Raw genomic sequence first — 16,648 nt, 5'->3', positions numbered from 1 at the left:
CCAAAACTCATAAAAGCTCCAAAAATGTCTCCAGGTCTCCCAGGAAATTCATTCAACATCAACTTACAGTAATCACTGCATTTCCCCAGAACTTAACCAAGCAGCCCCTTACTGAGAAATACATCATTACAAGTCAGAGGTCAATCAGTGTTAAACTTCACCTGCCTGTTTGACTCTGCTGTAAACATTGGCTCTCACTGTTGAGTTGCTGTTGAAGGGCGGGAAACTTGTCGTGCCGCTCGCCCACCATGCTCTCATGACCAAACTATTCACTGTGAAGGGGTGGCTGACTTTGTGTCGTCTGAGAGCGTCTTGAGCCTGTTGAATAAAATATGATTGCCCAGCCACAATGCGAAATGACTGGCAACCCCCTATAAACAAAAGTGCCTCTGTGTTGCAACGATGGCTATGTGAGGAAAGCCACTGTCCTCTGTCCTTTGGAGTTGGTGGAGGACGGCCTGTCAGGCAAGCTTTTGGGATTCCAGTACGGGCACGACTGCGAGGCACAGATACTGAATGTCTGCTGTCCAGATGAAAAGCACATGAATTTTAATGCGCTGCATTGTTCCATATGTGGGAGACACACTGAGAGGACCCTCGAGGCAGCGTGAGAATGAGAGAAGGGCACAGCAACTGGACTTCTGTGTTGGATAAGATTTCAAAACACAGACTGCTTATTGGTTCTGTAGTAAACCTGATGTACTGTGTGATTTAAAAGCTGTTTTAACAAGTCACACATTTTCAGAGTGTACAGTCAAAGTCAAAGGCAGGAGATTCAGAAGTCTAGCAGCTCAGAATCCATCAGCGGTGGATTGTAACTGAATACATCTGTTCAATGTACTCATGAACTTTGAATTTAACTAGAATTTCAAGAACATTTAAATTCAAATCCACATTTTTTTCCCTGCTACATTTTTTAAATGTGGAGAAACAAAGGCCTCTTAGTTCTCCTTGAGCAAACATCTAATTTGATGACGTTAAAACAACCAAAATACATAAACCAGAGTTTCTTCACTCTCTGGTTTAAAACTTCACAACAGCTGTATCTAGCTCAACCTTCTTATAACCTCTTGTTTGTCCCTGTGCCACAAGTTATCTTTCTTCTTGACTTCTCAGGCAGACTCACATGAATATTATTGTGAGGCCTAAAGAGAATAAAATTAATTTAGCTTAAAATAATAATTAAAAGAAGTATGTCCGTGTTTGAGGAAAGATTTTGAGTCCGATAACCCAGATACTTTTTCATACACACTTCCTTCTCCTCACTCTTTGTTGGTCATGAGATTGGGAACCACTGTACTGCCTAAGTGTAAATAAGGGTTGAAGCTAACTCCACCCGTAGCAGATAAAACAGTAGAATTGTGCTTACACATGAATACGTCAGCAGCCGCTGGAGAGGAAGTCGCATCCTTTACATAATATAACAATGTATTGTTATTATCTACAACATGTACTTTAAATATCAAAGGAAAAGAACATGTTAGGGCTAAGCTGTCTCTGTTAGCTAATGATGCTTTCACTAGCAAGGACCACACCATCAATGCAAATATTGGAATAATGATTCTGACGTTGAACTTCTCGCAATTGTTAGTTTGGTGAACCTTATCAAGGGATCCGCTGCAGCTCCTGGGCTCCCCTTTAGGGCCCTAGGTATCGGAGGAAAGAAAGAAATAGAGAGAAAAGAGGGATGGAGGGAGGAATGCGGAACGTGAGAATGAAAGTGAGGGAGAGGGATAGGTTTGAATTTATAAGAGTGCCATAAAGGTGCTGTTGAGGTGTGATCCTGCTCCTGAAACTTTGCTATAAAGCATCACTATATGATGTTTTGGGATCAGTATTGGTGCTGCAATGTGAATTATGCATTTTACTACCATAGATGATCAGGGTGGAACTAATTTTGACTATTTTAAACATTGTTAGGTATTTTATTGTGTAACATGTAAGCAATGCTGTCAAACAAATGTATATGGTAAAAGGAAAGAGCAAGACCACTTTAGTGGTGACAAAGTGCAGTAAAAGTACTTTAAAGCTCCTGTGAGTAGGTTTCAGCTGGTTATGAAGAAGACTGAGAGTAAAACTGATGACTCAGTATGACCTACAAAAGAAAACAAGCCTGTCAGGGGCAAGGTGGATAACTTCTGTACTGTTTATTCAACACTAAATCAACACAAACTGAAAGTTTCTCACAGGAGCTTTAAAGTAAATGTACTTGCGTGACATAATTAATGTTCTAATCATGTCACAAAGTAAATAAACCACAGGGTTTAACCTTCTGCAAAGTGAGTCATTTAAACGGTGCAGGTATATTCTGTGACGTATTACTTTTATATTTTTACTTACATAATGGATTTGATTTTTATTCCCCAACACATGCGTTTCTGAAGTGTGTTTAACACAAGAGTTTTTATTTTTATGATGAACCCCCGGTTCTAAAGAGTGATCTAAATCAGCTACAGTAACAGAGATGTCTCTACACTGTCATATTTTCCAGGTCATAATGGGTCCCAAACCAGAAACTGGCACACTACATTTTTCTTGTTTACCAGGACACCTCCTGGAAATATTTATATATCTGCTATTCACCATCATTAAAACCATAAGCAAACAACTTTGTGGCAAACATTGCATGACTGATAAGTTCGAAGGAAACATGCTGAGCCTTCAGGGCATGTGAGGAGGGAGAGGAGAGTAAATATTGCTTTGACCTTGATTAGAGTTTCTGATTGTATTAACCAGAGTGCTCTCTCTCTTCCCTCTCTCTTTCTCTTCATGTGTCTTATTGTCTGTTTTGGTGTAAACCCTTATTCACCTTGCAGTGCTAGAGTGAGCTTTGTTTCAGGTTTACAAAATACCAGCATATAAGACTGAAACACATCTATCTTTGGAGTTGCAGAACCAGTTTGGCCTTCAACGAAGGCACAAGTTACCTTCAATGGAGGAATGAATTTCCTGTGTTTGGACATGGCGGCTGTATAAATATTAAAACACATCATCCCTGGCAAGAGTAAACATGATTTCATACACACATGCTGCATGATTATTAAAGTACGCACGCAAGTATCCAGTTTCTCAAAACTCAGTCTACTCAGGAACTTGTTACCAGCATTGTGTATGACTGACATGGTGCTAACAAATTGTATTCCACTGTGGTAATAGTTCATATCACAATATGTTGTATCATATCTTTTTTTTTTAAGGGAAGGAGAGGTTTTACTTTAGCAGCTTTAACTGGCCTTAAATTACTGTTCTTTAGTCTCTTTTGTAACAAGTTGTTGGTATTTGGATAGAAACTTGTACCAGTTTTTATCAATGTCAGTTATTGCTTTTGGTTTTATTCATCTTTTGAAGTCTACTGCTTCATTTGGGGCATTTTCTAGTTTAACTACACAGCTCAAGCACGGGGATGTTACAGCGTTATCCAGCCAATCATAAGTCACAAATAGCAATATATGGTTAACATCTTAATCAGTAAGCTAGGAGATGACAACTTTTATACTTGCAAAGTAACTCCAGCAGTTTAGTGTTGCACTTTCACAAAGGTAAAGGACTCCCAGGACTCAGTTGGATAATAAGGATGGTCAGAGTGCTCATTGGGGTTTTATGCTGTGTCACTTTAAATAATATAACATCATTTGGAACTATGTGATTTTAAAAATTTGATTGAAAATAGATTAACACTAGAATGGCCAAAATTCCATTGCTAGTAGAAAGGCCACAAGAGGTCATTTTGACTGCCAGACTCCAAATTGTATTATCTGTTAAATAAATACCCAATATAGAGTATAATGTGTTTATTGTTTAAGGATATACTATGTATTTATGAGAAACTTTCCCTGGTGAGTCACTTTTATTCATCTCTTATTCAGATAGATCACCTGTCTGTCCAATTCCTGGAACAACTGTCAGGCTTCCTCAACAGTCATCTCTCTCTTTGTACTTCTCTTTGCCATAACTACGGAAATAGAGTTGCCTATTTTTCTCAGTTTCAATCCAAAACTTTTCAAATTGCTTTGTGCCCTACAGAACCGGCAGCACTGTAATCTTTAATTTAACAAAGTTACATGACATATAAATGTGAAAACAGTCAAATTGCCTTGGACTTTCTAGTGACAGAAAGGCAAAGGGCAAACAGGGGCTAAAATATCTTAAATAGTGTTTCTTTGTATGCATCGAACTACAAAAATACTTGACTCTAATTTTCCCTTAATTCAACTTAAGCATATAAATGTGTCTCCATTGAAAGTACCTGTGACCTTTAGTTCCTGGGGCTTCTTTTCAGTGGACTAAAGAGTTCCTAATACCCATGTGTCTGCATGTAAGAGGCCCTAAGACCTGCAATAATCAAACAAGCAGGCATTGAAAAAATCACACCCGTACTACTCCAGTTAGAAGTATTCAGCACTGCAAAACCAAATACAAGGTCCCCTTACTTTTTGAAAGTACAAACCCCAGTGCAGAAAGCATTCAGGGGTAAAATTAAGTAATGGGAACTTTATATGGGTCCTGGTCCCTGGGGGAAATTCCTGCACTGCTTATCATTGAATGACCATTTCCATGACCATTTCCATGCAAAGAAAAAATCAATCTCCATAAATTTGATCGGATCATACACCTGTTTTCTATAGATGCTAGGGGCTTTTCGTGATGAGTAAGTGACCTGGCATGCACTACTGTAGAGTGTGAATGTGAAGAAAGAAACAATATCCTTCTCTGCTTTGTGTTGGAATGCAAACTATAGCTTTCTGTTCCCTCTTCACCAGATAGTGAGAGAAAGATGTCAACAGTTCACACCTCTTTTCTTTTACCCTCTTGCATTCTTCCCTCCTGGTGTAAAAAGGCATCTTTCTACACAAGAGGTTAAAGAGCAGTAATCAAACCGGTTTGCACAGGTTGCATGCCTCACCCATTAGACCATACTTGTCTCTGGAAATGATAATACCCGTCTTCCTTTCTCATTCCTTCTCAGTGAGTGACCAATATTGGCTTGACAGTGTCAGCTTACTGCTTTTCCACTGTCAGCTTACACCTGAAGACAAGAGGCATCAAGTTAAAGGCTCATCTGTGAAGTCTGTCCCTACTACGGCTCAGGTGTGTTTACCCTAAGGTGTGTGTGTGTGCATGTCTGTTTGTGGTAGCTGACATTTAAGTTCAATGGCACTGTCTCTGAGTAGATGGATCCCAAACAAGGCGGAGCAGCATCAGAGACACACCTGAGGCACCTGCAGTCCCATGTTATGATACCGGGGTATCTTTTGTTTTGACTGAAGGACAGGGAGTCTGCCCTAGTTTTTAACACGGCATCAGCCCTTTGAATCCTAATCATTCAAACCTCTTCTTCTCCTTTCTTACCCTGCCATGTCTGTCACTTGTTGTGCAACACTTTGGCTCTGTGTCTCGTCAGATTTACCTTCAGTACAGGCTTTAAGGGTGTGACTTTGTGAGCGAAGGTTGTGAAAACTTCCTGGAGTTTGACATTTCCTTTAGCCTAAAATTATTTTTTCACATAGAAAGTTTTATATCCATAAATATTTTGGAGAGGCTTTATTAAGAAAGGTCAGCATTATTGTATGATTTGTGGTTTCTAAATCATATGTCATGCTGCCTGTAAAATGAAAACCTTCAGCTGGAGCCACTTGGGTTTCACAGTTATTGAAACTAATGGGCTACTCCTTGTCTTTTCCTTACAGTTTCACATCAGGAAGTTATCCTCAAATGTAAGAATTGGTGACTTAGTGCTGTCTTTGATAAACATGAGGGACACAGTGAGAACCTCATTAAGGCGGTAATGCCCAGGCAGGACGCAGATTGGGACATGAATAATGTATGCCAGTGGGAGGGGATAGTTTCGGGCTTGACTCTTGTTAGCTGCGTGCGTCACGTTGTGGATTGAAGACCAAGGACGTGGTCTGAATGGATGTGTATACTGTCACTGGAGGAAGTTTTACTACACCGAACACCAGGTAATACAGATCCAGTAACCTGTAAGCGATTGAATGTTATGTAGATGCTGGAGGTTTAATGTAGTGTTTGAAATACTGTTTTTAACTAAGGAGTTCGGCTTATTTGTTTCTGTAAGTTTTGAGAAATTCATGTGGCTGATGGCTCATTTGGCTTTAAGAGTTTCGTTTTTAGGCAGACTTTTTAATTGGGAATATGCTACTTTCGTTTTTTTAATTATTGTATGTGCGCAAACAATAATATAAATGTTAAATCATAGGGTTTTTATTTATAATCTGTGATTGTTATTTCTAAATGATATTCCCTGCTTATAAAACCCCTTGCAATTTAAAGATGAAGTGTAGTTTTAACAAGTGGAGTTAATGCTTTATTTCAATTTCATAATGTATTACAAGTTTGAAGAACCGTTTTTCATAAGAGCAGTGGTTGTTTTCTTTGACATTGCACTTGGTGCAGACTCAGCAGCCCGCAGTTTGGTGTTTGTGTTAAAACACAGGTAGAAGAGGGTAATTCCGTCTACAGGCCCCTACACTCTACAATTACACAGGATGTGAGGGTTCAAATGTATACGGGCCCAGAGCTCGTGATCATATTGTGCCCTGAGGCTGGATCAGTTAATCTCACTGGTCTCAGCATGTTGGAGGAATGAAGGTATCTGCCACAGGCTATTAACAACCTGCTTCTCATATAGAGCAACAGTGCAATTTGATTGCTTTAAACCATTAGTCCAGTCAGTGCTTGTTGCAGCTTGGTGTAGTCTGAGCAGTAGACTAGACTAGACTGTGTTTTGTTTTTGTTTTTTGCAGTGATGATGATACAGCTCATGTTAAAGAGAGTGATGTTAACCACCAGAGGAGTATCCCCATGTGTAGGCTATGCTGCTCCCTCTGTGATTATTTACCTCTACTGATGTGTGCAAACACTTGCTGCACTGTTGCCCTTGGCTGTAATGCAGGTCAGAGCCCCTCTTGCACCACCCTCTTGATCTGATAGGAATTGTTTTTAAAATGAGGAGCAAAGTCACAGGAAAAGAAGTCTGGCGTCGGCTATACAAACTCAGCTTAAATCTCAGCCTGGCGCAAGCAACAAGAGGTGACAGAGCATAGCCAGGTTCCCAGGATTGTTTCAGCCCATGCCTGACCCCCACTCCATTTTTTCCTTTTTAACAAGCATTAATGGATATTGATCAGATCCGGATTTATTGTGTGACTTGTAATCCAGGGACCCCTAATGTTTTTTTCCAGATGGTCTGGCATTAACTCCTAAAGCTGGGATTTCTTTCTGATAATGCAGACTAATTACCCTGGCCTAAAACGTCTATTATTCCTGCATTTCTGCAGTTTTAGATGGTCTATAAGGATGGCCCACTATTTGTATAACATCGACTTTTTTATCTGCTTTAGATATAGACAGATATTTTCCTGTATTTAGATTTGGATGTTTTAAAATAAAGGACATTTGTTGATTTAATATTTCCATTATGATTCCTGTTCTGTTGTAAACTAGTCTAATGTATTCTTCCTTGTACAGCTGCTGGAGTACTAGTTGTTCTTCCCTGATATGCAAATACTTGCTTCAGGACAGTTTCTTCCCCCCCAGAGGGAGACACAGTTTGACGTAGATGGATCTCATTAATCAGCAGACCACAAATACATCTTCATGTTTGCTCCACAAGCTGTTGTGTTCTATCATTTTTTGAAGGAAACCTGAGGCTCCATCTGCTCGCTTCAGTACCTCTCCTTAGTGTTTTTGTTGTCAAGTTTTACAGATGGGGCAGTGATAGTATTTGTCTTGTTGTGTTATCATAACATGGAGCCCAGCTGCTGCTGGCAGGGTCTTATTTATGGGTCCTGGTCTCCCAGATCCCCCACTAACATTTGCTCAGCAGGCTTAATAGGTTTCCTGTTGTGAGATGAAAGTGGTGCTAACATCTCCCCAAGCCCTCTCCTGCTGTTTCACTGGTCTGGCTTTTGTTGGATGACACAAATCATTTTTCATCTATGAGCTACTATCAAATACAGATAAGTGGATGTTAGTGGATATGAAAGAGAGTTGAACATGTTCAAGCTTTGGTTACATGGAACATCTTCAGATTTTTGGAGATGTATGAGTTGCACTGCAGCACATACAGGGAAAACAGCAGAAACATATCAAAGTATCTCTTGTGGGAGGAGGCTTACAATATGGTCATTGTCTCTTCTTCCTTGTGTGAACAGATGTAGACGTCAGTGTGGACAGATAGCATTGAATGTCTGTTCTGGTAAGGAAAGTGGGCAACATCATGTTTTGTCTTTTTCTTCAACCGTTACTGTCCAACTTAAGTTTAGATTCTCAGGATTTAATCATCCGTGAAGTTGAAATGAATCCACTGAACATTTTGTTCACTAGCATACTTCAGAAGGGGATTCGGGTTGGGCTGCTTCTCTGATGAGATGAACTGATATTGGACAATGTGCTGTACACCCACACAGAGTGACTTTAACTCAGATTTGAATTATGTTAAAAACTACAGTACACAGGGGAAAGGGAGTGTGTGTTTGGTGAGAAAGTGCTCAGACAAAAGACAAAGCTGAGAGTGTCAACTGTGGTCAAATTTGACATTTGACAAGCTGTTGTTAAGCTCTGACATTAAAAGTTATGAACTTTATTGCGAGTGACATTTTTTGCTCAAAATTTGACATTCTCAATGAATAAGTGGATGATCAAAAAGACTTGTGCTTAGGAGAGTTGTGTAAGTTTTGTCGGGGCATATTATATGCATGCATAAGAATGTATTTTCATCTTTGAATTTCCTGCAGCCTTTTTTGAATTCATTCTACACATGGTTGGCCTGCCAAAATACTGCCTTGATGGGTGCTGACACATTGTGCTGGGCTCATCGTTTAAGTAATAACTAATTCAACCTCTCAGAAAAGTGAACACTTGCAGAATTATAGAAACTTACTGTAATGATAGAAAACATGTTTGAGAAAAAAATATTTAATGTATGTTTTAATTTTTCTAGTTTGGCAAACAAATGCACGCTTTGTAATTTGTCAAATGCGTTTCATATCACCATTGCTGTGTTGTAAAATTAAATCACACAGCCCAGATTTTGCTCTTGGACCAATCATCCCACTGGCAATGTTTTTCACTGTCAGCCAAATTCAATCAATATTTAAGCTGTTGATTCATCCTCTGATTATTAAGTAATTAAACAATTATTTCAGGCACAAGTTGATAGAGGAGCTCCCTTACACATGCATAAGTCATTTCTTGACTGTAATTGCCATTGTGCCATTTTAAATTGTAAATCATTGTATGTTGTATTAATTGTATGTTCTCACAAGGGATGTCAAGGGAGCTTATTGGATGTCTACCCAAGCTGATTTAAGAGTTAGTTGCTCCTTCCCTCACCCTTTGAGTGCCCCCCACTCAGTATTCTTCCACTAACCCCCTCTGTTCCTCCTTCATCAGAACCAGGCATGGCTGGGAAGCCTTTCCGAGCCACCTATATCTGGGGCAGCATCATCTCCAACCTTCACACCCACGTGGAGGTCAAGCGCCGGCGCCACAACCTCAAGTCCTACCATGACTGCTTCCTGGGATCAGATGCTGTGGATGTGGTCCTGGCTCACATCACGTTGAACCGTTTTTTTGGTGAAGACATTGTGCCCCGCTATAAAGCAGTCCGTCTCTGCCAGGCCCTGATGGACTCAAGAGTGTTTGAGCCAGTGGGCATCAAAGTATTTGGAAAGGAGAAGAAACAGGCCACATTTGAGGACAGTAGCTTCAGTCTGTACAGGTTCCTGAACCCAACGACTGGTTCCTCTTCTACACCGCTGGCTAACACCAACTCTCACTCCACCAGTACCATAGAGAGCGGCTATGACTCACCGAGCATTAATAGGAATAAGAACAGCTACACTCCGTCACGTGAAAGGTACAGACTGGTGTCACAACATCTTCAGATCACAGTTTTTGATGTGCTTTGTTCTCTTTCCTCCAAAGCTAATCCGAAATCCAGTGCCTGTAATAACTAATGAGGCGTGATCTGAGACTCTTGAAGTCCCATCATGCAGTCATGTCTCTAATTCCTAGGAACCTCCTTATCATCAAAGAGTATAAATTTCAAGTACAAACTATACAAATCAAGACATTTTTTAAAAGAAAGATTACACAGACAGAAACCCACTCAGACTTTTGCTCCATCAAAATACCATCCTCATGGTAGCAGCTAGCTAGTTTAGCTAAGCAAAGACTAAACAGCTTGGGATACAGCTAGCTTGACTCTGTGATAAAGTAACAAACTTACCTTCTTCACTAATAAATATGATAATACACCAGGAACTTCTGAGCTTGGCCAAGAACTAGGTTGACATATAATGAAAAAAATAATTTAAAAGTTACAAATCAGGGTGATGGTGGCCTAAGCGTCCCACATATGGGGGCTATGGTCCTTGTTGCAAAGGTCACCGGTTCGACTCCCAGCCAGTCAACCATTTGCTGCAGGTCTTCCCCCACTCTCTGCTCCCCACATGTCCTGTCTCTCTTTGGCTGTCCTATCCAATAAAGGCGAAAGAGACCCAAAATTTATCTTTAAAAAAAAGAGGTTACAAATCAATTTTTATTTATTTGTCTAATTATTGTAAAAAAAATAGAGAATGTGAATAACTGAGCTTTAGAGGTGATGGTAAGCAGATTTTGTTACAGAAAAGTCTTGCTATCTCTTTGTCTATAGTCTTTGCACTAAGCTATGCTAACTGGCTGCTAGCTTTGCCTACGCACCAAAAGGACTTAATTGACCGTTTTCAAATGGCAGCCATTTGCCTCTGATGTGAAGCTCATGCCAACATGCTGCTTTGCTCACAGTTTAGCTAATGTTAGCGTTCAGCTTCTTGTTAGCTTATATCACTGTAGGTGGCTTAAGGCTACATTTACTTTTTGTAAAGTATTAGAAGATGCAATAGGAAAGTTGTTGATTCCTAGCTGATGCAATATTGCATAATAATAGCTTGTAATAATTAAGCAAAGAAGTGGTTGAATGGGTTTGTTAGCTGTTGTCTGGCGTTAGCTAACAGGTTATCAATAACCTATATTATTCTAATCTGAAATATAGTCCAATATCAATTATATTTTATTTTGTCTTTTGACATTTTTTGTTAGATACCCTTGATAGATACAACTTACAACTACTTATACATTATATGTACAGAACAGCATTTTTTTTTACCCTGAGCATGATCCTAGAGGAGAATGGTTGCTGTGTGGATACAGGGAATTGTTACGAAATCTGAAGAAAGTATAATCACTCTTTCTCAACATGTCATACAATATCATGAAAGCCCTGGGGATCTGCTGTACTTTGAGGATGTTAAATTAGATATAGGGAGCCTGCAAGTTGGTAGCAGAGACAGGCATTATCCATTTACCATGTGGCATTAACATATGGCCTTTGCACTTTTCGTTGTGAGAGTGATGACTCCAGACCAGACCAGGGGACAGGCCTGATGTCCTTAATGAGAGATGAAAGACTGAGAAACCATGTGCTCTTAACAGTTTAAATAGGGCTTATGTTATCTGCAGCAGGGACATATACTGTCTTTATGGAAACACTATAGATCAACAGAAGCAAAGGTTGAAACATTCTCATCTAGAAGTTGGACAAGTTTGTCTGACAACACCAAAACTGTTGCATAACAGCCTCTTGAAAACATTCATTGCCTGACATTTTTCCTTGAATGAGTGTTTTTTTTTTCTCTCATTTACCCTGATGGTGTTATTATGTCACTCTTCAGACAAGAGGTGCTGAGCTACACCACCCACTCGCCTGTCAAAACAGACAAATCACTGGAGGACGTGCTCGGAAACCTCAACCTGAGCTCGACCATCACCCCTCAAATGATCAACCTTGGCCTCTCTCAAGAGCGTAAGTTTACTGACGCAACACCGGTTCTGTGTTGTCAGGCACTCGATAGCTTTCGGTGTCTGTGTTTGTGTGTACCAATGACACTTATGGGTCTGTGTTCTTTTCCCAGTTGTGGATGAGGTGTGGCACCAGCAGGCTGTGTTCAGACTTCTGCAGCTTATAGAGCTCCCCCTGTTGGAGAACTTGTTAGAGGGCAAAAACACATCTCGGCCTCGCCTGCATGGCATGGACAGTGACCCGGACCTGTTGTATACATCGAGCTACCTGGACCGAGAGGTCCTTAAGGCCTTCAGCGAGGCACAGTAAGTACTCTAAAGCTGTGGGTGTCTGTGGGTTTTTAATCTCTTGACCAGTTGTTTTTAGAGCCAAACATCTACTATCATAAACTTCTATTTTACTGAACATTCATTGTCAGGTTGAGATATGAATGGATGTCGGGCTGGATAGATGGTATATAGACTCAATTGAACCCAAACTGAAAAATGAGGTGTTAAAGCAGCAGGTTATCGCAAGATAAATATAGTGCCAGATGAGTAAATACGCACCAACCTCAGCACTGGAGGAGATAAATGTATAAATCAAGAAACTCTAATTAACAGTGCTAACATAATATACCAAAATATTATTAACAAAAAATGTATCTAATATATTTAAGCATCCTTTTTGGGGAAGAAATGTGCAAGTCGTGTTTGGATGCATTGCTGTAATACAGTTTACAATTTTGCACATATAAAATATTAGATGCACAGTTATTACACCACCAAGTGATATTAAAGGTGGATGAAATTAACTAATTACATCAAATTACCACTTTCAGTAATTTAACGCATCGAAAATAATACTCATTAAGGAGAAATACTATATAACATGTCATGTTTCTCATACCTCTCACCACTTTGTAAGTCAATTTTTAAATGTATCTTTCACCTGCAATCTAGTGTTCATATATTGTGATGTGGCTTTTTTTAACTATTGATTAAATTCCACCTGGGTAAATAATAAAAAGTTTGATGTTGATAAGTGGAAAACCTTTGAGTTCTCTATGTATTTTTTCCCATGATTTTATTGCATTACATACACTTGGATAAATTCTCTAGCCGTGATTAAAGTCCTTACTTTCCCCTCTCTCCTCAGGGCTGATGAGTGGATGACGGGGGCAGTGGACTGCCTGGAGTTTTTGCCCGATGAGCTGGTGGTGGAGGTCAGTCGAGGTTTGGCTGGTTGTGCTGAGGACCTGTTGCAGTGTAAGAGACTGCTGTATAAGGTGCTGGCTCAGCATTACGGACACACGCAGCAGACCCCATTGCTCAGCAACCACGTGTTTGACATACACTCAGGCATCTCAGAGCTACTCGGTAAGAAGGGGCGCTATGAGATCTCTTCTGTTGTTTTCAGAAGCCTCAATTTGACTTTAATTGTGCTGAATGTACGCAGGTTTCATATTTGTTCTCATCCTTGGGTTTCTCTGATATGTTTTCAGTTAACGGCAAACAAGAGCAGGCTCTGGAGGCCCTGCAGCTGAGCCTGAAGCTGCAGGACTCTCGCAGCAGAGAGGAGCTGCGCAGACTTCTTAGATTCATGGCAGTCGCAGCCAAACCACAAGAAGTCAAACTGCACAGAGAGGTGAGTACGAGTGTGTGCATCTTTCATAAATTTCTCCACGAGTATGTTCGATGTTTGTTAACTCTGAATATTTCTGTGGTCAGATTGAGAACAGAATGGCTGTGAAAAGGTCTTTCTCGAGTGCCATCGTCTACAGTGGAAGACTTTCGAAAGGAAAGGTTGACTTCATGGTTCTGTTCATGATGGATAACCACTGCGATCTGTTTAAAGTGAGTGCTCTTAAGTTTTTGTCTCTGTGCTTTTCCGGTTGTGTAGGAGGATGTAACAGTAAACATGTCTCAGTCACTGGGTTGGAAAAATGTGTGTTTTGAGAGTTGTTTAGAAGATGTACTGCAGCCCTGACCTCCGACAATACTTGAAAGAGAATTTCTGAACCAAATATGTCCGACTGTTCGATAAAAGATTAACAATCAGATAAAATAAGTCTGTTTATCATAATGAATCTGCTCTGTTTCCACCAGATTCCTGTTTTATTGCACAAGATGGTCAGTGACAGAATAACAAATATTGTGAAAGGAAAGGATCCAGACATGATAGCAGGTTTGTAGATTCCCCTTGTTACCATTCGTTTTACACTCTGCTGTTGAACCACTGTTTGTGTTGCCAGATAACTCTTTCAGATAAGGATGAAATATTAACCTCCCCTCCATTTCTGTGTCTCTGTCTCTCTTTGCTGCAGGATCAACATTCTGCACAAGATTGAGTGCACAAGCTTTTACAGAAAACGCACAGAAAACCACCAAAGACGAGCTCTGCTCCTTACTGCAGACCGTCCACGAGAACCCTAAACTCTCCATCAAAGAGAAGAGACGGCTGTTGGGGCAGTTTTACAAAGGCCATCCAGAGATTTTTGTTCAGTACTTTGGAAATAGATTATCCACTATCAACATGTTGTTACAGTAATATTTATTAAGTTTAATGTGTCATGTATCATGATGTAAAAAGATATAGGAACGAGAGCTAATGTGATGTGAATAATGTGCTTCATAGGAAGTAGATTTTATTTGCTTTGTTGTAAAAAGTTTAGACTACTGAAGAATAATGTGAATTTGAATTGTAGAGATGTATTTAAGGATATGTCTTACATATTTACTTTGGTGCAGGGCGCTAATAGGACAATCCCTTGTTTGTTAAATATGAGACTGTTACTTTCTTTGACTGACAAAATGACCCTAAAGTTCTTTCCTCATTGCTTTGCATTGCTTGATGGAGTTTTGTTCCGCATACAGCTTTTAAATGGCTGTCTTGTGCTCGGGCAATAGGAACAGTGTTAGCAATAGAAAATCTGTCTGTTCATGTGGTTTCCATGTACAGAGTGATGCACAGTGGAGCTATGTCTGAGAAACCAGAAACCGGATATTTGAACCTGGACATTTGAAAGTCTGATGTTGTGCTATTGTAAACAGTCAGAGGCATTCATGAGAGTCAGCCCCCTGGGTTTTTGTGTTTGTAGCAACCAATCAGCAAAACAGATGTTTATATGTTTTTTTTCCTTATTTTGTTCTGGACTGAAAACCTTGGCTGCGTTTTAGTGGCATCTTCAGGGTTCTGTTTTTAAATGAGGTCTGTGTGCTTCTTTTAATCAGCTGTGGAAATCACTTCCACATTTCCTGGTGATGAAAGCACTACAAGACTAAGTTTAAGCCACACGCATCTTGTTTGTGTTTTGTCAGGTCTGCTGAAAATTCAAACATAATTGACCAGTCATTTATGTTTCATTACCATCTCAAAATGTGTGATGTCTGATTTAAAATATATTGAATGACATCTGGTATGTCAAGTGATGTATCCACAGGACACACAAATATTAAAGTTTGAGGCGCAATGAGTTCTTCTGTTGTTATTCTTACCGGACCTTCAAACAGACCTTACATGTAGCTTTATTACCTACCTTAAAAAAAAGAGGTGTTTTAACCCTCCTGTTACGTTCGTTTCTCTGGAACAGCAATAATGTTCCTGGGTCAATTTCACCCGGGGTATATTCAGTTATCCAAAAGTGTCAGAACCACAAAAAATCCCAATACGCTTTTTTTTAAATCTAATTTTTAACTCCATTACGAACCATTTCAATCAATATTTAGTCCATTGGTGTTCTTTAATTCTCACAGATCATGGTTCAATGAGGATAACTCACTCGTTTTTCATTAAAGTTAACGTTAAAACTTTTTTTAATATACATTGGAAAGCCCTAAATATAAATACAATAGTTATACATGACATTGATTTTTCTTTATTTTATTTTACATTTTGAATTCTTTTATTTTTATGAAGTGATGTTGATAAATTAGCACGACACCTCTTCTGTCACATGCTGCCCAGATTTTTATGCTGCATTTAACTGGTTTGGAAAGCATATATTGCCTGAAATAGACTTTTAAAAGGGTTAATTTGACCCGCAACATGACAGGAGGGTTAAAAGGGTGAAAGTTTTGGCCTATAATGCTTCTTTGCTTTCAAACAAGCTGAAAGAGTTTTAGACATTATCGCTGCAAACTAGAACAGTAGTTTAGAAGCACATGCAAGCTCACTTTTACTTTGTCTCATATTCTATCTTGACTTGTGATAAAATTCCCAGCCTGAAAATATCTGACTAATGAGTTGGAGGTGGAGAGAAGTTTTAAAGGAGATAATGAGTGGTACTTTTTTTACTGCTTGCATATGCCTTTAATTCTCAGGGGAAAAGATTACCAGACTCTTATTTTGAGGTTTCTGTCCTCTAGCTGTAGTCTGAATCATATTTCACAGCTTACTTCAAAAAGAAAAAAAGCATGCTGGAGTTTGCTTTGCTTTGTTAACAGCTGTAAAACCATAGGAGAGAGAAAACTTTCAAATGCTTTTTAAGTAAAAAGCTAAAAAATAAAAAGTACCAGTTTTTTCCCCTTTAGTTAAAAAAAAAAAAAAGATCTAGCCAACAAGAGATCCTGATATTCATATTCTGAGTGATCTTTAGAGCTAATATCTACCCATCAATAGGTCTAGAGCTAAGCTGTATTCTAGCCTTGAACTTTAAAATACAGAAAAGCAAACAAGGCCGTATCTTTTCATCAGGAGATACTTTCAAAGCAATTTTGTCCTTAAGTAGAATAGACTAGTTTGAGAAAGTATGTTTTCTAGTGTAGATCTCACTGACAAAAAGTCTAGAGGATGATTGAGACTTTT

The 16,648-nt window shown here is 39.4% G+C and overlaps 1 protein-coding gene across 2 annotated transcripts; it reads left to right on the top strand.

The window, feature by feature from the left end:
* The first annotated feature begins 5,689 nt into the window (after nucleotides 1-5,689).
* On the top strand, nucleotides 5,690-15,317 carry depdc7a (DEP domain containing 7, paralog a). Of its 2 annotated transcripts, none has more exons than XM_034680432.1 (9): nucleotides 5,690-5,960; nucleotides 9,415-9,880; nucleotides 11,736-11,866; nucleotides 11,976-12,168; nucleotides 13,001-13,221; nucleotides 13,347-13,489; nucleotides 13,573-13,698; nucleotides 13,951-14,029; nucleotides 14,169-15,317. In XM_034680432.1, the coding sequence occupies exons 1-9, from the start codon at nucleotides 5,915-5,917 to the stop codon at nucleotides 14,390-14,392; spliced, it is 1,629 nt and encodes a 542-aa protein (XP_034536323.1). In that variant the 5' UTR covers nucleotides 5,690-5,914; the 3' UTR covers nucleotides 14,393-15,317. The 2 variants fall into 2 exon arrangements, with proteins under 2 accessions (XP_034536323.1, XP_034536324.1); XM_034680433.1 differs by lacking the exon at nucleotides 5,690-5,960 and adding an exon at nucleotides 9,098-9,146.
* Nucleotides 15,318-16,648: the final 1,331 nt, after the last annotated feature.

Source organism: Notolabrus celidotus, chromosome 3 (assembly GCF_009762535.1).
Source record: "Notolabrus celidotus isolate fNotCel1 chromosome 3, fNotCel1.pri, whole genome shotgun sequence".
Classification (NCBI taxonomy): Eukaryota; Metazoa; Chordata; class Actinopteri; order Labriformes; family Labridae; genus Notolabrus; species Notolabrus celidotus.
This window is presented reverse-complemented; position numbering and strand designations above follow the sequence as displayed.

What these genes read in the sequence shown, in the direction of transcription:
- depdc7a (XM_034680432.1), top strand. Translation starts at nt 5,915, where the DNA reads ATGTGTATACTGTCACTGGAGGAAGTTTTACTACACCGAACACCAG. An exon ending in TACACTCCGTCACGTGAAAG is followed by an intron (nt 9,881 to 11,735) that starts GTACAGACTGGT and finishes GTCACTCTTCAG; the next exon opens with ACAAGAGGTGCTGAGCTACA. An exon ending in CCTTGGCCTCTCTCAAGAGC is followed by an intron (nt 11,867 to 11,975) that starts GTAAGTTTACTG and finishes TTCTTTTCCCAG; the next exon opens with TTGTGGATGAGGTGTGGCAC.